Source organism: Rhinoraja longicauda, chromosome 20 (genome assembly GCF_053455715.1).
Source record: "Rhinoraja longicauda isolate Sanriku21f chromosome 20, sRhiLon1.1, whole genome shotgun sequence".
NCBI classification, from domain to species: Eukaryota; Metazoa; Chordata; class Chondrichthyes; order Rajiformes; family Arhynchobatidae; genus Rhinoraja; species Rhinoraja longicauda.
The window spans coordinates 13,015,842-13,041,656 of record NC_135972.1 but is presented as its reverse complement, the minus strand read 5'-3'; the positions used below and the strand labels follow the sequence as shown (position 1 = coordinate 13,041,656).

The 25,815-nt window shown below is 43.1% G+C and overlaps 1 protein-coding gene across 2 annotated transcripts in view; it reads left to right on the top strand.

Moving 5' to 3' along the window:
• Positions 1 to 1,332: 1,332 nt before the first annotated feature.
• pnpla8 (patatin-like phospholipase domain containing 8) overlaps positions 1,333 to 25,815 on the top strand; it is a 64,149-nt gene continuing 39,666 nt past the window's right edge. Inside the window, exons 1-4 of one of the 2 annotated variants that reach the window (XM_078416968.1) lie at positions 1,333 to 1,514; positions 12,105 to 13,322; positions 19,301 to 19,450; positions 23,535 to 23,686. In XM_078416968.1, coding sequence (XP_078273094.1) covers positions 12,486 to 13,322; positions 19,301 to 19,450; positions 23,535 to 23,686 — 1,139 coding nt within the window. In that variant the 5' untranslated portion in view covers positions 1,333 to 1,514; positions 12,105 to 12,485. Of the gene's footprint in view, positions 1,515 to 1,806; positions 1,962 to 12,104; positions 13,323 to 19,300; positions 19,451 to 23,534; positions 23,687 to 25,815 lie in introns of those variants that run through there. The other variant, XM_078416969.1, reaches the window with a different exon arrangement.

The window sequence follows — 25,815 nt, the reverse complement described above, 5'->3', positions numbered from 1 at the left end:
GCTTATTGTGCTTATGTGGGAATGGGCCTTGAACCGATGAACTTCTAACTCACCAGCATGGGTGGCACCTCTGAGCAACAGTTAACTCAGAGACATGCGTCCTAACTATATTGGCAGGAACACTGGGAACTGTCTCCTGCTTTTCTTTAAGGCCTTTTACATTCAACTGGGAGATGGAGTGCAATTTTACGTCTTATTCAGAAAGTTGGTATTTTCTTGACTTTACACTGCAATCAGGTTTCCAAGTAATGCACTCATCACAGAATGTGGCTTAAGCCAATGGACCAGTCTCAGAGGTGAAACATGATATCGTAGGACCGGAAATAAAATGAACTGGCTGTGGAATTATGTTTACAACTTATAATACAGATCAGGCATCATCTCTGGGGAAAAGTAATAGGTGATGTTTCAGGTTGACGGGTCTGAGGAATGGTGACGACCCAAATTGTCACCTATTATTTTTCTCCAGAGCTACTTCCTGACCCACTGAGTTATTCCAGCATTTTGCGTTTATCTTTGTTGTAAACCAACATCTGCAGTTCCTTCCTACACAGGATATTCAGACACAATGAACTTCAGATCCAATGAACCATTCGACATTTCCTTGAGCATTGTCTGCTTTGATTGGTTGTTTTCACACGTTACCCTTCCACATATCTCAATCAGTCTGAAGAAGGGTCTTGACCCGAAACGTCACCCATTCCTTCTCTCCTGAGATGCTGCCTGACCTGCTGAGTTACTCCAGCATTTTGTGAATAAATACCTTCCACATATCTCTGTATCTCCCTCTCCCCTGGCTGAGTCTGTCTGCAGAAGGGTATCGACCTGAAACGTCACCCAGAGATGCCACTTGACCCGCTGAGTTACTCCAACATTTTATGTCTATCTTCTGAGAGGGAAAGATAGATCAGCAGAGTAGACTCGCTGGGCCAAATGGCCTAATTCTGCTCCTCGAACTTGTGAACCGATGAGTGCACATCATCCACCACAGCTGGTCGACACAAAATGCTGGAGTAACTCAGCGGGTCAGGCAGCATTTCTGGAGAGAAGGAATGGGTGACATTTCGGGTTGACACCCTTCTCCAGACTGGATGGGACCATGGAGCCGCCCTTGACCGATAGTAACCCCTGACGTCACACACACACACACATCGGCACCGCGGTCACGTCACTTGCTGATCTCTGATTGGAGCAGAGGGGCGGGGGGCGTGATCGGCGCAGCCAGTCGGACGCGCCGGCGCCGCGTGATTGGCAGGCGGAGGGGCGGAGGGGCGGAGGGGCGGAGGGGCGGAGGGGCGGAGGGGCGGAGGGGCGGAGGGGCGGAGGGGCGGGGGCGGGGCCGCGGCCTGCACGAAGAGGCGGCCGCCAACCCAGTCTGTCAGCGCGTCTGCCCGCCCAGCGTCCCCGTCTGTCAGCGCGTCCGTCCGCCGTCGTTGCAGGACATCGCCGCCGCTGCCCCAGCGAAGAGCGGCCGGGGAAGGAGACGGCAATGCCTGTCGCCGGGCTGCCGGAGGGTAAGCCCTGCCATCTTGCCCTTTCACCCTAACCCTCTGGCACTCTCCTGTGCCCTCCTTTCCCCCCCCCCTATGCCCATCTCTTCCCTGTAACTAACTGCCCCGGACCAACCCCGCCTCCCTCTCCCCCGCCTCCCCATTGCCCTGTCCCCATGCCTTACCCTCTGGCCACTCCTCCTCCCCCCCCCCCACCCCCACCCCCTCATACTGTCCTTGCCTCCTTGTTCTCCCCCCCCCCCGCCCTGTACCTGACCCCCATGCTCCTGGCCATGACCCCTACGTGCCTGATGTACAGTACTTCTCTGAGCATGATACCTACATTTACATGTAACCTGGAGCATCAAACAACAGTGGGTCATTCGGCCCTGCCCTTAACTGGGCCAGATCCTGCCCTCACCCCCCGAGGCTTGGCTACCCAGAGGAGTCCTGACATCTGGTAATAGACAGGTAGGCACATTTACATAGTGTCTTCCTGCCCCATCGATGGTTCTGGGGATCAGAGGAAATTGACGGCATGGCAAACGTTTGTTGTGAAGAATTGCCCCATGTAAACCCAGTGCCTTGCAGGTCACTGGTCTTCAAGTACACAGTCGTGTATTGTTTAAATAGGATGAAAGCTCCTGCCTCTCCCGCCTTCCCAGGCAGACAATTCCATCACTTCTGGGTGAAAACATTTTCCTCATCTCCCCTTCCAGTAATTATTTTAAGTTTATGATCTCCTTCATGCAATAATGCATCCAGTTTTGAGATGCTCTAGCAGGTGCACAATAGTAACTGTCAGTGATGCTGAAAAGGGTATATGTTGCTGTTTACCTGAAAGCTGCATGAGGCATTAAAAACAAATATTTTGGCTTGAACATGATTTCCACGTTAGTGGCATCAGCTGTCAGTGGGTGTGTTTGCACTTGATTGGTTTAGTCTTCCCATGGTATTATGTATCTGGCTGTCTCCCAGCAAAAAACACACCCTATTGCGTCCAGAAGTGATCAGAAATTGAATATCTAAACTGCAAAATGCTGGATATCTGAAATAAATGCACTGTTCTGCAAATACTGAGCATTATCATATCATATCATATATATACAGCCGGAAACAGGCCTTTTCGGCCCACCAAGTCCGTGCCGCCCAGCGATCCCCGTACATTAACACTGTCCTACACCCACTAGAGACAATTTTTACATTTACCCAGCCAATTAACCTACATACCTGTACGTCTTTGGAGTGTGGGAGGAAACCGAAGATCTCGGAGAAAACCCACGCAGGTCACGGGGAGAACGTACAAACTCCTTACAGTGCAGCACCCGTAGTCAGGATCGAACCTGAGTCTCCGGCGCTGCATTCGCTGCGGAGGGAGGAACATGTCAAAAAGCTTTCATCAGCACTGAAGACGTGCGAAAACATTTTTTTTAAGTTGCAGAGAGGGGGAAGGATGGAGGGAACACGGGGATTGCCTGCAATAGTCTGGGGGCGAAGATTGTCCATATCACAATTATTTTGGACCTGCTTAGTCAATAAATAAATGAAAACAATTGGAGAGGGAAAAGAGAAAGGAATATGCTAGATCTGTTGAAAGACACATCATCGTAGTTGATGGAAATCTGAAACAAAAGAGAATTTTGGAAGTACCCAACAGACCAGGTTTGGCCCTTGTGGGTTGCTATGTGCTGAAACAGAAGATGAGGGGCAGTTCCTCAAGCTTATATTGGGTTTGGTTTGAACAGTGTAGGAGGATGGATAATTAAAATGATTGGTGACTAGAAATTCAGTGTGAGTGGTGAATGGAGGTTCTGCAATGCAGTCAATGTACATTTTTTGTGATGAAAAGGTGACCACATGAGCACTGAATGCCATGACCTACGTAGGAAGAAATACATTACTGCTCCATCTGGAAGGTCTATGAGGGTCAATGGATGGTGGGAAGGCACATTGTAACTCATATGGTTGCTTGGGAACATTCCGTGGGAAGGGGAGTGATTGGTGGAGTTGAATAAGCAAATATGGCAGTCACTAGAGAACAATCCCTTCAGAAAGACGAGAGTGGAAAGGGGAAGATGTGGTCAGTGGTGGAAACTAATTGGAAGTGAAATAATGGAAAATGACATTGAATGCAGTGGCCTGCTCGGCATTGCAGCGGCTTGTGGGGTGGAAGCTGAGACCAAAGGGGGTGCTTGTTGGGAAGAAAGGGGGTGAAAGTAGCAGTGCGAGAAATGGAGTGATTGAAATAACTGTTGTGGAAGAAAAACTATCGTTGAGGTATGAGGAAGACATCTTGAAGGTACTGGAGGTACTCATCGTTAGAACCTAGACCAGAGACACTGAAGCTGGCAGATAATAGGGAGTAATTGCCAGAAGTAAGTTTGAGAGGAAGTGTAGACAAGCTAGATTTGGGAGTCAGTGAGCTTATGTTATATAGATCCTCCCAGGGTACGAACGCCTGACTGTGTACATATGAGCGAGCCTTTGGGAGATCGGTGGGATGAATTTGCCAGCTGCTGTGGGGATCTGGGTGTCTACTGCCATGTGGACACTCAATGACAATATCTGAATGGTTGAGTTAAATGCTCTGGGTTAGTTCAAAGTTACCCTTTGTTGGCCTATGTTTTTATTTAAATATATTTCACTTTTGCTGTATGTTTGGGTTGTGAGTGGTTCTTAAGAATGAAACCCTGTCTTAACCTGGGAGTGATTTGTATGTTGAACATGAGCCCAAGACCTATGGAGATAGGGAAGTCAATAAAGGGAAGAGTCAAAGATGGACTATGTTGAAGTGAAAGCAGAATGGAAATTGGAAGCAAAAGTAATTACCTTTTCTAACTCTCTGTAAATGCAAGAAGCAACACTAATGCTGTTATCCATGTACTATTATAAAAAACAGTTGTGGGGGGGTGGGGGGGTTGGGTTGGGTGGGGGGTGGGGGGGTTGGGTGGGTGGGGGTTGGGTTGGGTGGGGGGGGGTGGGGGGGGTTGGGTTGGGGGTGGGGGGTTGGGGGGGGTTGTGTGGGGGGGGTGGGTTTGGGTGTGGGGGGGGGTTGGGTGGGTGGGGGGGGGTTGGGTGGGGGGGTGGGTTGGTTGGGGGGGGAGTTGGGTGGAGGGGGGGGGGTTGGTTGGGGGGGGGGTTGGGTGGTGGGAGGGGGGTGGGGTGGCTAAGTAGGACTAAAGTAAGATCTGTTCTATGTATAGAAACATAGAAAATAGGTGCAGGAGTAGGCCATTTGGCCCTTTGAGCCAGCACTGCTATTCAATATGATCATGGCTGATTATCCAAAATCCCGTACCCCGTTCCTGCTTTCTTCCCATATGCCTTGATTCCTTTAGCCCTCAACTATATCTAACTCTCTTGAAAACATCCAGTAAATTAGCCTCCACTGCCTTCTGTGGCAGAGATTCACAACTTTTTGGGTGAAAATGTTTTTCCTCATCTCAGTCCTAAATGGCCTACCCCTTATTCTTACATGGTGATCCCTGATTCTGGACTCCCCCCAACATCGGGAACATTTTCCCTGCATCTAGCCTGTTCAATCCCTTAAGAATGTTATATGTTTCTATAAGATCTAAATTCCAGTGAATACAAGCCCAGTCGATCCATTCTTTCATAAATGTCAGTCCCGCCATCCTGGGAATTAACCTGGTGAACCTATGCTGCACTCCCTCAATAGCAAGAATGTCTTTCCTCAAATTAGGAGACCAAAACTGCACACAATACTCCAGGTGTTGCCTCACCAGGGCCCTGTACAACTGCAGTAGGACCTCCTTGCTGCTATACTCAAATCCTCTTGCTATGAAGGCTAACCTGCCATTTGCTTTCTTCATTGCCTTCTGTAACTGCATGCTTAGTTTCAGTGACTGATGTACAAGGACACCCAAGTCTCGTTGCACCTCCCCTTTTCCTAATCTGACACCATTCAGATAATCTGCCTTCTTGTTCTTGCCACCAAAATGGATAACCTCACATTTATCCACATTATACTGCATCTGCCATGCATCTGCCCACTTACCCAATCTATCCAAGTCACCCTGAAGCTTCAGAGCATCCTCCTCGCAGCTCGCCCTGCCACCCAGCTTTGTGTCATTTGCAAACTTGGAGATGTTACATTTAATTCTCTTGTGTAAATCATTAATATATATTGTAAATAGCTGGGGTCCCAGCACTGAGCCTTGTGGCACCCCATTAGTCACTGTCACTGGCTTGAGTGTCTGTCTCCATTGTCACACTTGTGACTTTGGAAAGTGAGTGGAGTTGAAGGAGAACTTGTTCAGTCCAGGGACGTGTTCGTTAAAATGAATGTGTGTGGTGGTGAAGGAAGAGTGATCAGTTTTGTTCATTGCTGCTTTTATTGTTCCTTTCATTAGTATTGGTTATGGGTGCTGTACAAATTGTTTTGCTTGTGCCCATTGCTCTCGCGAATCAAAGAGTAATTGAGAGAAAAAAAAAATTGACAACTCAGTTGATTTCTCTCCCCCCATCCCCACTGTACCTTTGCATATTTTTCAATACCTTTCAATCTTTGATTCACTGGCTTTCAATACTTTGAAGAAACACTCCCACAGAATTGCCAATTCTCATTTTTTAGGATTTAATTACTAAAAAATAAATATAATTGAAACAAAACACAAGGGAAAACATAAGTAGATCAAAGGCAGCAGTTCTACTGCTGTGCCACTGTGCTGACTGTGTCTTTTCTTCCTTTAGAAGGTAGACACAAAATGCTGGAGTAACTCAGCGGGACAGGCAGCATCTCTGGAGAGAACGAATGGGTGACATTCGGGTTGAGACCCTTCTTCAGACCCGACCCAATCCGAAATGCTTTCATCATTTGATAAGGGCAGAATTGTTTTGTCCTTGTAATTCTTGCAAACTCTCCATTTTCTTTTTCTAAACCATTCAGCGTGTTAACCCCTGCACATTCACCTGCTGTTGATACTTTACTTGGTAGTCTGCAAATAATTTTGCCATGCACAACATCTAAACATTCCTAATTAAAATTAAAGCGAGAATTGGTATTCTCTGCACATACTCAACTGGCAGCCTTTGACGCAGTTGTCCACACAATGCTGCCCTTATTTCTGTCTGTTCCTATTTATGTTAAGGATTAAGTTTAATGAGCCAAGTGCTGTTCTACCGGAATAAAAGTATAAATTCCTTCACCAATGTAGTTCAGTATTATTATTGGGTAAATTAATTGAGCAGTTCGGGATTTCTGTAACAGAGGAAGTTCAGTCTCTGACAATGTTTGAGGCAGATTGATCCATATTTCGATGTTTCAGCTGACCAACTGCCTTTTGTGTCATTTCATCTCTGTTCTATCACAGGCAACCCCTTTAATCTCTCCACCCATTCCATTGCTCTACAACTGAAATATGTTCAATTTCTATCTATTCCTAAATCTAGCAACATGTTCGCTCTGTTTCTCTGTGTTACCTGACTTTGTACTTTAGCAATGTTTAAGAAGCATTTAGACAGGTACATGGATGGGATAGTTTTACAAGGATATGGGCCAAACGCAGGCAGGTGGGACGAGCGCAGATGGGACATGTTAGTCGGTCAGGGCAAGTTGGGACGATGGGCCTGTTTCCATGCTGTATGACCATGACTTGCTGATAATTTCCAGCAGTTTCTGCTTTTATTTTGGATTTCTAACATTTACAGGGTTTGCATTTCAATTTTCATTCACAATACAGCTATAGATAAAAGCAGAATTAGGCAATAGGATTGGATAAGAATAGAGGTGGCAGTGTTCTTCCATGCATTTGACTTTACTAAGAGGTGTGAAATTGCACAAATACACATATTTTCCAATTCATTTAGATATGATCATGATGTCGGAGAACTAAAATATATCAAGTTTTGTAGTTCCTTGTTTCTCAATTTTTTTACAACTCTTGTGAAAGGAATACTAGAGAGATAAGACTCATAAAATAGAAACCGTTCAATACAAATATTCAATCGGATCTTGTATATCTAACAACAATACTTTTATGCACTGACCTTTAGATTCCTTTGATGTTCAAAAATCTATCAGCCTCTAGATATTCAGCTACTGAATCCCCAAAACCTTGGTGAAGAATTCTTCAGATTCTTAACAATCGATGAAGAATTTTCTTCCCATCTCAGTCTAGAATAGCCAACCTCTTATTTTATGACGGATATCCCTGGTTCTAGAGCTACTGCCCCACAGTGCCAGGGATCCAGGCTCGATTCTGACCTCGGGTGCTGTCTGTTTAGAGTTTGCACATTCCCCTGGGACCGCCTGGGTCTCCTCCGAGTACTCCAGTTTTCTTTCGCATCCTAAAGAGTTGCGTGTTTGTAGGTCAATTGGCCTTTGTAAATAGAAGAATGCCCCAAATCCGGATGAGAAAGTGGGATAACAAAAAATGAGTGTTAATGGGCGATCAGTGTTGGGCATGGATACGGTGGACCAAAGGGCCTGTTTCCAAACTGCATAATTATACTAAACATCCCATCCAGGAGAAACAGCATCCCTGTCTCTGCCCTGTCGAGCACAATAAGAATTTTGTATGCTTCAATGAGATCACCTTGCATCACCTCAACAAGAAAGTGTAGGACGTCTGTACACCCCCTTCACAAGAATATCCAGCCTTTTGGATAGGGTAACCGATCAGTATATATAACGTTCTTGATACAAACTCGCCAAAACTCATTACAAATATGGTGAGTCCTTTACTCTTGTACTTAAATTCCTTTTCAGTAAAGGCAAAAATGCCTGCTTACCTGCATATTAACTTCCAGTGTTTTGTGTACAATTACACCCATGCTCCTTTAAACACCGCCTCCTTTAACGTTTTTACCACAAGTATACCCTTCCTCGAAGATCAGTACCACGTTTGGTACATTAGAACATAGAACTGTACAGCACAGGAACAAGGCCTTCAGCTCACAATGTCTGTGCCGAACATGATGCCAAGACCAACTCTTACCTGCCTACACATAATCCATATCCCTCCATTCCCTGCATATCCATGTACCTCTCTAAAAGTCTATTAAATGCCACTATCTTATCTGCCTCCACCACTACCCTTGGCAGCGCGTTCCACACTGTGTGTAAAAAAAAACTTGCCCTGCACTTCTCTATTGAACTTTGTCCCTTCATGCTATGCTATGCCCTCTAGTATTTGATACATCCATAGACTCGCCAAGACTATGACCTAGGTAACTACCCACAATTGGTGCAGGAGGAGGCCATTCGGCCCTTCGAGCCAGCACCGCCATTCAATGTGATCATGGCTGATCATTCTCAATCAGTACCCCGTTCCTGCCTTCTCCCCATACCCCCTGACTCCGCTATCCTTAAGAGCTCTATCCAGCTCTCTCTTGAATGCATTCAGAGAATTGGCCTCCACTGCCTTCTGAGGCAGAGAATTCCACAGATTCACAACTCTCTGACTGAAAAAGTTTTTCCTCATCTCAGTTCTAAATGGCCTACCCCTTATTCTTAAACTGTGGCCCCTTGTTCTGGACTCCCCCAACATTGGGAACATGTTTCCTGCCTCTAATGTGTCCAACCCCTTAATAATCTTATATGTTTCGATAAGATCTCCTCTCATCCTTCTAAATTCCAGTGTATACAAGCCTAGTCGCTCCAGTCTTTCAACATATGATAGTCCCGCCATTCCGGGAATTAACCTAGTAAACCTACGCTGCACGCCCTCAATAGCAAGAATATCCTTCCTCAAATTTGGAGACCAAAACTGCACACAGTACTCCAGGTGCGGTCTCACTAGGGCCCTGTACAACTGCATCTTGGGGAAAAAGCTTCTGACTGTTTATTCTATCTACACCTCTCATAATTTTATAAACTTCTATCAGGTCTCCCCTCAATCTCTGGTGCTCCAGAGAAAACCATCCAAGTCTGTCCAACCTCTCCCTGTAGCTAATATTACCTAATCGAGGCATCTTATTTGGCAAACCCCCTCAAATTCTAATTTCGTTAACCATTTTCTGGACCTCCTTTGCTGTTTGGTACTTCATTTGTCATATTTTTGTTCACCTACAATCAATTTGTGGCTTCCTATGTCTAAACCTGATGACCTTTCAGCCCCCAGTCCCATCAATTTGCTCAGTACTACTGAGTTCCTTTCTCCCTCTCAATTCCTGAATTAGAGTTACGTCTAGAGTTTTACGTCTCCTCGATATAAAGCCTAATATAAAGAATCTGTGTAGGAAGAACTGCAGATTTAATTGGTTTAAATCGAAAGTAGACACAAAATGCTGCAGTTACTCAGCGGGACAGGCAGCAACCCTGGAGAGAAGGAATGGGTGACGTTTTGGGTCGAGACCCTTGTTCAGACTCAACCTGAAACGTCACCCATTCCTCTCCAGAGTTGCTGCCTGTCCCGCTGAGTTACTCCAGCATTTTGCGTCTACCTTCGATGTAAAGAATCTGTTTAATTCACCTGCCATATCCTATTTTTGATTAATTCCCCAGACATACTGAGTATAGTTATTCATGTTATTCACTCTTTTTGAAGTAAATCCATAGTAGAACCTTAACTTTGTCGTTCTACAGCCACACCTACAACTGTTGATCAGATAATTCTTGTATCCTATATTTAGATTAAAGTCTCCTGTGGTTATGATATTACTCTTGTTAGATGCACCTCTAATTTTGCTTGGACTATGACCTAGGTAACTACCCACAATATTATCTGTCCATAAGCTGTTTTTAGCACCACCCAGTCGGATTGTGGCACTTTTATGTCATTTTATTTTCTGAGGTTGTGTCCTTTATCTCCAGTTTCTTTATCCTATCCTTTATTATCCGGGCTGCCTGGTTTCTTTCTTCATTGTGCCTATCCCTTCGAAAAGTTAAATATCCTGGATTATTTCATTCCCAATCGCAGTGACTTTGCAATTGTGTCTGTAATATCTATTTGAATATGGCTATTTATTTCCATTTCTGACATTAATTAATCATAATCATAAATCATACTTTATTAGCTAAGTATGTTTTGCAACATACGAGGAATTTGATTTGCCATACAGCCATACCAATAAAAAGCAACAAGACACACAAAATAAATTTTAACATAAACATCCACCACAGTGACCCCCACAATCCTCATTGTGATGGAAGGCAGAAAAAAAAAAAGTTTAATCTCTTCCCTTCTTTGTTCTCCCACGGTTGGGGGCCTCGAGCCTTCCGTTGACGGGACGATCTTGGCTCCCATAGGCGAGCCCTCTGCGTCGGGGCGATCAAGCTCCCGCATCGGGGGGGTCTCAGCTCCCCCGCTCCGGACGATCAGACCCCAGGTCGTTTCTAGTCGAACCTCTTGCTACTTTGGAGCTTCCTGACATCAGTCTCTACCCGAGACTGCGAGCTCCTCGATATTGGAATCCACAGGCTGCGGTTGGAGCGTCGATCCCAGGAAAGGGATCGCAGGCTCCGATGGTAAGTCCACGGCCCCGTGGTGAGGCTCAAAGTCAGTCTCGAGCAAAGCCTCCTGCTCCATGATGTTAGGCCGCAGAGCGGCTGGAGATACGATCCGGAAAACATTCGCATCTCTGGCAGGGTAAGGATTGAATAAAAAGTTTCCCCTCACCCCCCCACATAAAACAAACCAGAGAACATTAACACATAATTTTAAAAACACACTAAAAATAACAAGAAAGACAAAAAGACACAGACCGATGGCGAGGCTGCCATCGCTGACGGCGCCAACACACTTGCAATATTCACTTGAATCTGTAATTATATAATATAGTTGCATTCGTCTACAGTTTTTACCTTTTCATTCATATTCAAAAATCACTTCTTGCTCTTCTGTAAACATCAGAGACATTGAAAATCTGTGTGTAATTGTGAAATGACTTCCAGTTTCAATTTCATTGAAGACTGAAGTAGATTTAAGATTAATCTCATGAAATGTCAGTGTTTGCCATTTATTAACCAATTGAACTTTACCTTCGCAGTCCACTGATTTTTTAATTTATGATAGCAAAGCATGTTCAGGTAATAAAATGATCCAAAATATAGATTCAGATTTCCTGCTATTTCTCATCAATGGCTTGGTGGTTAAATGCATGATCGGATAACCTGTGAGATATTCAGCAAAGATTAATTTGTTACTGCGTTGAACAGTTGACTACTAGAATTGGGTTTCCTTTATGTGCAGGTCAGACAAAGCTAAGTCAGATAGTGCTGCTGTACCTAATCCTATAGTTCATCTTTTGAATGTATATGGGTTGATATCAGGCTGGTTGTTATCTCTATTGTGGTCAGGTATCCTCAATTTGTAGGATCACTTGTGATGGGTAACAGTTTAGGAACATTTACTGGGAGTGCCCTGTGATTAGTCATAGCCCATCTGGGACCCCTTCAATTTTAGAGATGGGAATGGTGTGGGGAAGGGGGAACTTTATTTTGTAATATTTCTAGCTATTAAATAATTTGCTGTTGTTACTGATTGGTTATATTTGAAATGACATGTCTTCTAGAATTTGATCAATCCTCTTTTTGATAACTTAAGCTTCCAATTACAAAGCAAACTTACACTTTGTTGTATTCTATTGAGAGCAGCCTTGCTGTTTTGTAAATAAATAATAATCCATGGCTGTTTTTGTTTTGTTTCTCAGAAACGCATCGGGAGACCAGGTGATGTGCAGAACAAAGGATCAAAGTGGAGTCGGGGAAAGTACTGCAGCCCCCCTGCATCTGTGTGTTTGATATTTGTAACATCTGTATCGATAAATTATGATGAACATGTCACCTTAGAGGATTCTGCCTATGAGAATTGCTTTGCAAGTACATTGTTATTCTAGACCACTTTCTAACTAGTCCACCGTCCAGTAATAAGACCCAAGAAATCTTCCGACTTGCTCACTGCAAATGGATCAGAAGAGAGCTGGAACATATTGGTGATTAACATTACTTGAAAAATCACATTTATTTTGTACAATTGCATTTTACGTTAAACTACCTCCCCTCCAGAGGGAACAACACCCTTGAGGCATCGCATGTCGCGCATTAAGAGCACTTTAGACTCTGTGTCAAAAGCTGTCAGTACCACGCACACCGAGCTCATTGGGAAACTTGTACGGTTGAGGCCCACTCTAAGTATTTCAGTGAAACATTCGGAAACTGAGATTGGAGCGCCACATGAAAGCTCAGAGAAACTAACCACTACGAAGTCGAACACAGTGAAGGATCTGAACCAAATCACAGAGGATACCATCCATTCAGCTTCCAACACCCCTGTTGGTTCAGAACTTGAAGACAATTCTAACAAGAAATTATCTAGTAATAGTGCAATTAATAGAGAGAGAGATGAAAAATCAAATCTCTTCCATATCAGCTACATCACAACAAATTTCGGTGAAACGTACAATTATGTGGCAAATCATATCAACAGTTATTTTGGAAGTGGGGAGAAAATAGGTACAGCAAAGGAGAGTAAATTATCATTGTTTGACCAAAAAGGTTGGTCTAAGAAGAATCCCATATGGACAGCAACTTCTGAATCAAAAGTGAACGAAGTAGATGATGGAGGAATCGATGGTTTAAATATTTGCAACGAACACACTGCTGCAGATGATGTGCCTTCTTCAACTGCATCTACAAAGAAGAGTTTTGCTAGCTTGCTCTCATACCCTACAAATAGTGTTCAAGCATTCGTGGATACCTGCATTGGTAGTTTGGTTCCCAAGTTGCGGCCTGAAATGAAAGACGTTGCTGAAATCAAGAAAAAAAAGCTGAAGAGTGAAAGCACAATGAAAGATGACGAGCGAGCTGATGCCAAAGAAGCCAAGCCTGCAGATGATAAAGTCAAATATTTGGCTCTTCAGCGAGAAAAGGTAATGTTCTAAAGTTGATATGCTTAATAAGTGCAATTTATTTCTCTTAATCAAATTGAGCAGAGTATTTTTTTCCTTTCTAACTACACCTTCTGTCTATACAATTTCATTTCTCGTGCCCTCCTTTTTATAATAACTTCTAACAAATATAATTAGTCTAACAAGATTTTAATTATTTCTAGAATCATAACTTAGCGACATATTGTATATTTTTAAAGTTACCTTGAAGTTTGGTATCTGATACGTAAAAGCATATATTTGACTCTAAAATAGTAAACATAGAGTCATACAGCACGGAAATGGGCACCTCTGCCCATCACGTCCGTACAGACCAAGGTGCCCAATCAACGCTAGTCCCATTCGCCTATGTTTGGCCCATATCCCTCTAAACCTTTCCTATTCATGGTACATTCCTATCCACAAACCTGTCCAACTGTTTACATGTTTAGGCTGTTGCACTTGCAATGTCCAATCACTTTTTGAAGGAACGTAACTCGTTTATTTAACTCCAATGATCTCCAAGACTGCCAGAGGGCAATTGAGCCAGATCGATTGATGAGTCATCAGTAACGATCTGACTCTTTATCCACGTGTAAGAAAGAACTGCAGATGAGGGGGCGGGACAAAGATAGAATGTAGCCAGAGACGGTCAGACTAGTAGAAGAACTAGAAAAGGGGATGGAGAGAGAAAGCAGGGGCTATCTGAAGTTAGAGAAGTCAATGTTCATACCGCTGGGGTGTAAACTACCCAAGCGAAATATGAGGTGCTGTTCCTCCAATTTGAGCTGGGCCTCACTCTAACAATGGAGGAGGCCTAGAACAGAGAGGTCTGATTGGGAATTGGAGGGGGAGTTAAATACCCTGTTTGGTATTTAAGGAGATTCAAGGTCCCTCTGAGCTTCTGTACTTCTCTTACTTTTATATCTGTATACTTCTCTAAATTGCCTCAGCAGCATTGTATTTTTTTGGACCCATTATTGATGCAAATTTGATAGGTACTCTGAGAGAGAACAGTGCTTGTCTTTTCCAGAGGCACAGTGCCCTCTATAATGTTTGGGACAGAGGCCCATCATTTATTTATTTGCCTCTGTACTCCACAATTTGAGATTTGTAATTTTAAAAAATCAAGTGGTTAAAGTGCACATTGCCAGATTTTAATAAAGGCCATTTTTATACATTTTGGTTTCACCATGTAGAAACTACAGCAGTGTTTATACATAGTCCCCCCATTTCAGGGCACCATCATGTTTGGGACATAGCAATGTCATGTAAATGAAAGTAGTCATGTTTGGTATTTTGTTGCATATTCTTTGCATGCAATGACTGCTTGAAGTCTGCGATTCATGGACATCACCAGTTTCTGGGTGTCTTCTCTGGTGATGCTCTGCCAGGCCTGTATTGCAGCCATCTTTACCTTATTCATCATCATTGGACCAAAACCCCTCACCAAATCCACCCACAACTTCACCCTCAATATTGATGGTTTCCCAGTATCCACCTCCCCTCACATCCGGAATCTTGGAATCATCTTTGATCAAACCCTCTCCTTCGACAAACACATCAAACACATCACCAAGACAGCCTTCTTCCACCTCAAAAACATCGCCCGTCTCCGTCCATCCCTCACCTCCACAGCTGCAGAAACCCTCATCCACGCCTTCATCACCTCCCGTCTGGACTACTGCAACAGCCTCCTCTATGGTTCACCCTCAAAAATCATCAACAAACTCCAACACATCCAGAACTCCGCTGCCCGTCTACTCACCCACTCCCCGATCCGTGACCATATCACCCCCGTCCTTTACAAGCTCCACTGGCTCCCCATCCCCCAGAGAATCCAGTACAAAATCCTCCTCATGACCTACAAAGCCCTCCATAACCTGGCCCCATCCTACCTGACTGACCTCCTCCACAGACACACTCCAACCCGTAACCCCCGCTCTGCTGCTGCTAACCTCCTGTCCCCCCCCCCATCCGGACCAAACTCAGATCCTGGGGGGACAGGGCTTTCTTCATCGCTGCTCCCACACTCTGGAACTCACTACCCCAAACCGTCAGAGACTCCTCCTCACTCACCACATTCAAAACATCACTGAAGTCTCACCTGTTCAGCACTGCCTTCAATCACTGACCGTCACCTCACCTTATTTTTCCTTTTCTGTTCGGTTACTTATTTATCTATTTATTTTCTTTTATGTTTTAGTAAACCTTGTAAAGCGTCTTTGAGTGTTTAGAAAAGCGCTATATAAATGTAATGCATTATTATTATTATTATTATTATTCTTGTTTTGGGGGCTGTCTCTTCAGCATATAAAAGACATGCCCAATTGGGTTCAGATCAGGTGATTGACTTGGCCAATCAAAAATTGACCATTTTTTAGTTTTGAAAAACTCCTTTGTTGCTTTAGCAATATGTTTGGGATCGTTGTCTTGGTGTAGAATGAACCTCCGGCCAATGAGTTTTGATGCATTTGTTTGAACTTGAGCAGATAGGATGTGTCTATGCACTTCAGAATTCATTATGCTACTAACATCAGCAGTTGTATCATCAATGATGATAAGTGAGCCAGTACCTTCAGCTGCCATACATGCCCAGGCCATAACACCCCCACCACCGTGTTTCACAGATGAGGTGGTATGCTTTGGATCTTGGGCAGTTCCTTCTCTCTTCCATACTTTGCTCTTGCCATCACTCTGATATAAGTTAATCTTCATCTCATCTGTCCACAAGACCTTTTTCCAGAACTGTGGTTGCTCTTTCAAGTACTTCTTGGCAAACTGTAACCTGGCCATCCTATTTTTGCGGCTAACCAGTGGTTTGCATCTTGCAGTGTAGCCTCTGTATTTCTGTTCATGAAGTCTTCTACGGACAGTGGTCATTGACAAATCCACACTTGACTCCTGAAGAGTGTTTCTGATCTGTCAGACAGGTGTTTGGGGATTTTTCTTTATTATAGAGAGAATTCTTCTGTCATCAGCTGTGGAGGTCTTCCATGGCCTGCCAGTCCCTTTGCGATTAGTATGCTCACCAGTGCTCCCTTTCTCAATGATGTTCCAAATAGTTGATTTTGGTAAGCCTAAGGTTTGGCTGATGTCTCTAAAACAGTTTCATTCGTGTTTCTCAGTCTCATAATGCCTTCGTTGACATTCATTGGCACAACTTTGGTCCTCTTTTTGATAAACAGCAATAAAAGTTTCCAAAGGTGATGGGAAGATGGGAGGAAAGACTAAGGTGCTGAGAGCTCTCTTATGCCTATATTAAGGAGGCAATTAAACGCACCTGAGCAATTACAAACACCTGTGAAGCCATGTGTCCCAAACATTATGGTGCCCTGAAATGGGGGGACTATGTATATACACTGCTGTAATTTCTACATAGTGAAACCAAATGTATAAAAATGGCCTTTATGAAAATCTGACAATGTGCACTTTAACCACATGTGATTTTTTTCCTATTACAAATCTCAAATTGTGGAGTACAGAGGCAAATAAATAAATGATGGGTCTACGTCCCAAACATTATGGAGAGCACTGTAATTGAGATTATAGGGTACACATAATTAAGCCTCATAAAGCTGTCCTTTTCCTCAATATGCTTCGAACCCCTCCATAGTTTTGATTTTTTAATGTATGGTATATAAAGCGATCTAAGAAAATAACTGCAGATGCTGGTACAAATCGAAGATATTTATTCACAAAATGCTGGAGTAACTCAGCAGGTCAGGCAGCATCTCAGGAGAGAAGGAATGGGTGACGTTTCTGGTCGAGACCCTTCTTCAGACTGATGTCAAGGGGGCGGGACAAAGGAAGGATATAGGTGGAGACAGGAAGACAGTGGGAGATCTGGGACAGGAAGACAGTGGGAGATTTGAGCTTCGCTCAACACCTTCGCTCAGTCTTCCTTAACCAATCTGATCTCCCGGTGGCTGAGTACTTCAACTCCCCCTCCCATTCCCAGTCTGACCTTTCTGTCATGGGCCTCCTCCAGTGCCATAGTGAGGCCCACCGGAATTTGGAGGAACAGCACCTCATATTTCGCCTGGGCAGCTTGTAGCCCAGTGGTATGAACATTGACTTCTCCAACTTTAGATAGTTCCCCTGTCCCTCTCTTCCCCTCCCCCTTCCCAGATCTCCCACTCTCTTCCTGTCTCCACCTATATCCTTCCTTTGTCCCGCCCCCCTCACATCAGTCTGAAGAAGGGTCTCGACCCGAAACGTCACCCATTCCTTCTCTCCTGAGATGCTGCCTGACCTGCTGAGTTACTCCAGCATTTTGTGTATAAAGCGATGTAACTCTACTGATTGTCCTTTTTACTTAATTTGTGTAATGAACTGAACAATCGTCCTAGATGATGCTTGCTTATTTTCCGAACATATATACATTTCTGTTATTTGGTTACCCACTTGCATGTCCTGGCTAATATGTCCTAGATTATATCTTAAACGGTTATAATATCAAATTGGATATCAAATAGGAGATTGGTGGGCAAAATTAGAGCACATGGTATTGGAGGTAGGGGACTGACATGGATAGAAAGTTGGTTGACAGACAGAAAGCAAAGAGTGGGGATAAATGGGTCCCTTTCAGAATGGCAGGCAGTGACTAGTGGGGTACCGCAAGGCTCGGTGTTGGGACCGCAGCTATTTACAATATACATCAATTGGATGAAGGGATTAAAAGTACCATTAGCAAATTTGCCGATGATACAAAGCTAGGTGGCAGTGTGAACTGTGAGGAAGATGCTATGAGGTTGCAGGGTGACTTGGACAGGTTGTGTGAGTGGGCGGATGCATGGCAGATGCAGTTTAATGTGGATAAGTGTGAGGTTATCCACTTTGGTGGTAAGAATAGGAAGGCAGATTATTATTTGAATGGTGTCAAGTTAGGAAAAGGGGACGTACAACGTGATCTGGGTGTCTTAGTGCATCAGTCACTGAAAGGAAGCATGCAGGTACAGCAGGCAGTAAAGAAAGCCAATGGAATGTTGGCATTCATAACAAGAGGAGTTGAGTATAGGAGCAAAGAGGTCCTTCTGCAGTTGTTCAGGGCCCTAGTGAGACTGCACCTGGAGTACTGTGTGCAGTTTTGGTCTCCAAATTTGAGGAAGGATATTCTTGCTATTGAGGGCGTGCAGCGTAGGTTTACTAGGTTAATTCCCGGAATGGCGGGACTGTCATATGTTGAAAGACTAGAGCGACTAGGTTTGTATATACTGGAATTTAGAAGGATGAGAGGGGATCTTATCGAAATGTAGAATATTATTAAGGGGTTGGACATGTTAGAGGCAGGAAACATGTTCCCAATGTTGGGGGAGCAGAGATGAGGAAAAACATTTTTAGTCAGAGAGTTGTGAATCTGTGGAATTCTCTGCCTCAGAGGGCAGTGGAGGCCAATTCTCTGAATACATTCAAGAGAGAGCTAGGATATCTTAAGGATAGCGGAGTCAGGGGGTATGGGGAGAAAGCAGGAACGAGGTGCTGATTGAGAATGATCAGCCATGATCACATTGAATGGCGGTGCTGGCTCGAAGGGCCGAATGGCCTACTCCTGCACCTATTGTCTATTGTCTATTGTCAAATGTATTTGCAGATTTGGTTGATTTGTCTTAAACTTTTTTAACATAATTGTCTTGGATTAAGAGTAAGGAGTCTCACATCAATGCTCGGGCTACTCCACAGAATGTAAATATGCACTCTCTTTTCCATGAGTTCCTGAAATTGTGTCTCCTATTACCAATGGGATGGTACAGTATATAGCTTATCGTTTCGAGAATGGTCTTGAATTCATACATTTTATGTTAAGATTTTAGTTAAATTATTTTCGGCTATCTTGGTTAGTTTCCATTATATGGTTTCTATTTTTTTTAACAAGGATTCTTCAATGATTATAAGCTGTGTCTGTTCAAGATTAAAAGAATGAATGTGACATGATTTGAATGTTTTTCTTGTCTAAAGGTGCATCATTTTGTTTTGTCTAGATCATTGCTAAGTTTAGTGTGGATAACAGGACAAGAGCCTTGGTGCAAGCATTACGCCGAGCTTCAAATGTCAGACTGTACATCAATCGAGTGGAGGAACTGAATTACCACCTTCTAGAATTTCCTGACACCAGGGCAGTAGCTGTCAAGGTAAATGAGGGAGGTACCTATTTTATTTTGGAATGAATCGGTTGAAACGTGCACTGTGTTTTGACTACCACGCCATTCCCCCACCACCAGCCTTGTTGCTCTATTCCACTGGACAATAGTCCTGGTTCGAACTTGAAGCAAAACAATTGCAAGTTGTTTTCCTTTAGCACTGCACTTGGGATGTCGAGACCGTATAATGGGCGAGATCTGGCCAGTGCCTCCCCTTCACCTCCCATGTTGCATGGCTTCCAATGTCCTGCAGGTTTTCTGTGACAAATCGGGGTCTGTGAGTAGTGGCTAGACCATGTAAATTCATTACCAATATTGATAATAATTAAAATATGAAGAAAAGGTTACATTGAATTACCCCGGAGAGAATGAATGGGTGACTTTTTGGGTCGAAACCCTTCTTCAGACATCTCGACCCGAAACGTCACCCATTCCTTCTCTCCACAGATGCTGCCTGTCCCGCTGAGTTACTCCAGCTTTCGGTTGTGTCAATCTTCGGTTTAAACCAGCATCTGCAGTTCCTTTCTACACATTGAATGACCTGTTTAGCAAATACTGGGGACCTATTGAAAAGAATAATGTTGTGCTATATGTGCCAGCTATGGCTGGTATAAGCATTAGTGAATGGCTACAATATCGGTGCATTATCTATAGTAAACCTGGACTAGGAGTGGCACAGTGGCTCAGCAGTAGAGTCACTGCCTTATAGCGCCAGAGACCCAGGTTTTATCCTGACTACAAGTGCTTGTCTGTGCAGAGTTTGTACGTTCTCCCCATGACCTGCATGGGTTTTCTCTGAGATCTCCAGCTTCCTCCCACACACCAAAGACGTATCGATTTGTAGGTTAATTGGCTTGGTATAATTTTAAATTGTCCCTAGTGTGTGTAAGATAGTGTTACTGTGCAGGGATCGCTGATCGGTGCAGACATGATGGGCCAAAGGACCTGTTTCAGCGCTGTATCTCTAATACGAAAAAACTAAAACTAGTGGCGGCTCAGGGTAGTACAGGTGAGTAGCTGCTGCTAATTTTTGTGCATTTGCGTTTCAATAGACAATAGGTGCAGGAGTAGGCCATTCGGCCCTTCGAGCCAGCACCACCATTCAATGTGATCATGGCTGATCAATCTCAATCAGTACCCCGTTCCTGCCTTCTCCCCATACCCTCTGACTCCGCTATCCTTAAGAGCTCTATCTAGCTCTCTTGTGAATGCATTCAGAGAATTGGCCACCACTGCCTTCTGAGGCAGTGAATTCCACAAATTTACAACTCTCTGACTGGACTTTCAAGCAGGACTTGCTGACAGGCATAAAGTGTAAAAACAACATGGTAATTAGATTGAAATTAAAATTGTGCTACTTGGAAGGCTGTTGAAAATGACAGGTTGGATGGGTGACATTTCGGGTTGAGACCTTTCTTCAGACTGAAGAAGGATCTTGACCCAAAACGTCACCCATTCCTTCTCTCCAGAGATACTGCCTGAACAACTGAGTTACTCCAGCTTTTTGTGTCTATCTTCGGTTTAAACCGGCATCTGCAGCTCCTTCCTGCACATAATAGGTTGGATGTTTGACTGAGGAGGAATAGATTATTTGAGAGAGAAAACAAAATGTATCTAATTTCATTATAGTTTAACTGAAGATCTCTCAGGTTCAAACATCACAGCATTTTAGTGTGATGTCCATAAATGTACATGCTCTAACCTTATCTGTGGGACTGTCCGAAAATTAAAATACATCACAAGCACTGGTCCCCGATTATCTATACTACCAATCACATCAACAGAGAAATCAGCAAATGAGACAACCATGATATTTCTTTCATAAAGCCATGCTGACTCTGTTCTATCCTATTATAATTTTCTCCATTTCAAAATCTTTCATCGTAAATTTCTGCATTTTCTATACTACTACTACTACTGGTTGTTTTGTTTTCCCTTTTTTTTAATAGTGGGTTTATATTTGCTACCCTGCAATCCTCAGGAACAATTCTAGAATCTGTAGAATTTGCGTGATCTGCAGAGTACACCCACTCCATAGTTACCGCTCCAAACTCTGGGACGTGGGTCATCGACTGCTTGGGATTTGTCAGCTCTGCAATAGTTTTACCTATTGCTCCACAGTGCCCCTTGGTGGTTAGATATAGAATTGCAAGCAGGTCTAAATGTTGGTTTCTGCATTGGGTATCATGTTGATGAAATTTTATTTAAAACTAGAGTGACATTGTGAGGGTGAGGATACAGATAATATCGGGTAACTCCTCAGATTACCTAAAGTAGGAATTTTCCTGATAGAATATGTCATTCTTCACAATGTGCATTCCTTGATTTATAATTGTTGTTCCAACTGTGATCAGTGCATGGTTATGGACTTTTTGCTCAATTAAACTGAAAATGCGCAATGATACAACATTTTAGATTTTGGCATTCCAGAACTGAGCCTTAAAACATTTGAGCTACATAATGTTCAGTACCAAATCCTTTTGGCTGTACGTTCTGACACTGTTGTGGTTGTCTGAATAATGTGAGGTGATGAAATGAGACGAGAAGCATAGGAGATGCGTTTCGCACAATGGCTTGAGTACGGGTTCTTCCCTGTGTCTTTTGCACCATAATCTACCCAGGATATGCTACATTCTCACACAAATTAAATGGCCTGGTGTTATTGTAAGATATGGTAAAATAAAGTAGAGTGTTGTGGTAGACTCCTAGTGACTCATACTCTTGAGGTCAGTTCAAAACTCACCCAGGGAGGTTGGGGAAATTAAATTCAATAAACAGCAATTTTGGGAGTCACAGTCATGCTGCCAACATAGCTGCTGTATCGCAGCTCCAGCGACCTGTGTTCATTCCTGATCAACAGTACTATCTGTGTGGAGTTTACATGTTCTTCCTGTGACCATATGCTCTGACTTCATCCTAGATCCCAAAGTGCAGATTGATAGGTTACGTGACCAGTGTAAATTGCCCCAATTCCATAGGTAAGTCATGGAATCTGGTTTTGATCGTTATGAGGAGAGAATGAAATGGGATCAATGCAATGGTGCTTGATGGTCAGTGTTGACTTGGTGATCTGAAGGATCTGTTTCTGTGCTGTACAATTCGATAATGCAAAGATTTTTTTTTCCTTTAGGGTAAAAGAAATGTACTAATCAAGGTCTTTACACCGTGGAAATTAAGCTGACTTGACTTTGCTGATAGTTATGGATCTGAGGGGACAAAGTTAATTAATCGGTATTGTAATTGCTGTATGCTGTACAAACTTGTAACTGAGATGGGCAGTTTTATTGATCTTGAACGAATGAACTGAGCTGATGCACAGTTTTCAAATTAGAAGAGTTATTACCTGATGTAAATCCTTTTTGCTAGCTTCCCATTTGGAGCAAGTGGGAAGTCTGAAGGTAGAATTTAAATGAGATGTAGGAGTTAGAGTATTGACTTCAGAGACAGCGTGGAAAAGGGCCATTCGGCCCACCAAATCTGCGCCAACCACCGATCGCCTCGAACACTAGCACGATCTGACACACTAGGGACAATTTACTTTTACCGAAGCCAATTAACCTACAAACCTGCACGTCTTTGGACTGTGGGCGGAAACCAGAATAACCGGAGTAAACCCATGCGATCACAGGGAAAATGTACAAGCTCCGTACAGACAGCACCTGTAGTCGGGATCGAACCCGGGTCCCTGGCGCTGAAGAGGCAGAAACTTGACTGCTGCGCCACTGTGCCGACTTTTATTGCCATATTTAAAATAGGGCCACAGTCAAAAATTAAGAAGCTAATTTAAGTCTGTAATTTCAGCAAAAATGTTGTACTCTTTTGCAACATAAAGTGGTTGTCATGAGGTACTGCTGTTGCACTTTGCAGAATATTTAGGAGTATTTAAATATTCACTTGAGGGCTTTGCATAAAATATCATTGCTGTCTTTCCATTGAATATTTTCATCAAAGTTTCATGAAATATTTTGTCTAAAAGCAAGCTGAAAATAACTTTTATTCCATTAAACACATTACAGTTCCTGTGAAGAATATTTTAAATGCTTTAAAAAAATAAATTATGTTTTGTTTCAAACAGGAGAAGCTAATTCCTTGCTTGTTACGCCTGAGGCAGGCAAATGATGAAACCCTTCAGAGTGCAGTCAGAGAGACTCTGGCTTTAATTGGATATTCCGATCCTATTAAAGGCCGCGGTATAAGAATCTTGTCTATTGATGGAGGAGGAACAAGGTAATGAATTGATGGATATTTTTTAATTGGAGCATTTAACATTACATTAAAGTAACTCTCCTCTACCATCACCAAATGACATACAAATAACCAAATTATTGAGCAGAGAATTCATTTTCTGGCAACACTACTTTTGTGTTTGTTATATGCATCTTTTTTGCTCGCGGTTAATTGTTGTCTGAATGATTCTTAAAGCGAAATGATTTTAAATCGTAGTGTTTTGTAACAACAGTCGAAAGAAGATTTCTTTCTACATTGTACTTTTACTGCCACCAGCATTGAAATCTAGCCCCCCCCTGTGGTGGTTTGCTGGTTTTTCAATTACTAAGAGTTCTGCATTAAAAGGGCTCGAACCGTCTCGATATAATTACGTATTGATTATGGGTTTGCAGTCAAAAGTCATAGAACTATACAACATGGAAACTATCCGGTCAAACTCGTCCATGCCAACCAAGTTGCCTAACTTAGCTTGTCCCCCTTGCATATGCCCAGCCCATCTCCCTCCAAACCTTTCTTATCCATGTACAGTCAATTCTTGTTAGTCTGACACAATCCTTTGCTCCTTGTTTATGTTGGATCATTGAGTATGTCAGATTTTCAAATTTACAATCTCTGAGGTAACTGACGTCGATTGAAAATTCAAACATTTAACATGTGATGAAGAATAATGAGACACAAATGAATGATCAGTAATGAATCAGTAAATAAAATGTATTGTCACACTAAAATATTTATTAGCAACGTAAGGAATCATTCGTATGTACAGAGCTGCTTATAGCGTTGAATGCTTGATATAAACACAAATCTACGCATTCTTTCCTGTGTACCTATTGGGCAAATTAATCCTCTAGCATTTTGACATGGGAACTACTAATGAGAAGTTTTACAAATAGATGTGTTTGATTTCCTTTAATGTATACAAACAGCTTTAAGAAGGAATATATTAAATTTGTGAATTAACATTATCACTTTACTCTTTCTGATTGGCTGTGAGAAGCACAGTAAACTATGATCTTATAACTGGGAATAGGTGGGGATAATTGTGGATGTTATTTGATTGGCTGTGAGTTGAATGAAGAGTTTGAGTCACGTGAACTGAAATCTTAGTTTTGGTTACTGACTGTTGGTTGAATGATTGAAACATAGTGAAAAATCAACGACTGGTTTTGGAAAAAAGTTCTTGTGTTGGAATATGAATTATTGAATTAACAAGTGCATTTATGCTGTCCTGAACCCTTTGGGTTTTAGACTCCCCTACTTTGGGGAGGGAAAAGACTGTGTCTATTCATCTCATCTGAGCCTCTCGTGATTTTATAGTCAATAGTCAATTTTATTTGTCACATACACATAAATGTGCAGTGAAATGAAAGATTACCCATAGTCCAACAATAAGAGCAATAAAAATAAGCAATAACACACACAATCATAAACCAACACCAAACAAAAAGAAACATCCATCACAGTGAGCTCCTCCAGTCACCTCCTCACTGTGATGGAAGGCCAGAATGTCTTTTCTCTTCCCCTGCCGTCTTCTCCCGCGGTCAGGCTGTTGAAGTTGCCACGTTCCAGGCGGCGCCGGCCGGTGAAAGGTCCACAGCGGGCCGACCCAAGCCGCGCGATCCGGGGCGGGCGAAGACGCCACCGCTGCACGTCGGGGCGGTCGGGGCTCCCGACATTGAAGCCCCCGCCGGGAAATGCTCCGGGAAAAAAAAGACCAAGACTACCCAGCCTCACATAATTCAAATCTCTGAGACCTAGCAACATCTTTGGAAATTTTTTGTTTGCTGTTTAATGACATCCTTTTGCAGGGTGACCCGAACTGTACATAGTACTCCAAATGTGACCTTACCAACATCTTGTGCAGCTGGAACATGATGTTCGAACCCCTATACTGAATGCGCTGACTGATGAAGGCAAGCGTGCCAAACACCTTCACCACCCTGTCTATCTGTGTTGCTATTTTCATGAAACTATGTAGCTGCACCCCAAGATCTGTCCATTCTACCATACTACCCAAGGCACTACAATTTCATACAAGTTCTGTTCTGAATTGTCTTACCAAAATGTAACAGGTCACATTTATTTGAATTAAACGCCATCTGCCATTCCTCAGCTCATTGGCCCAGTTA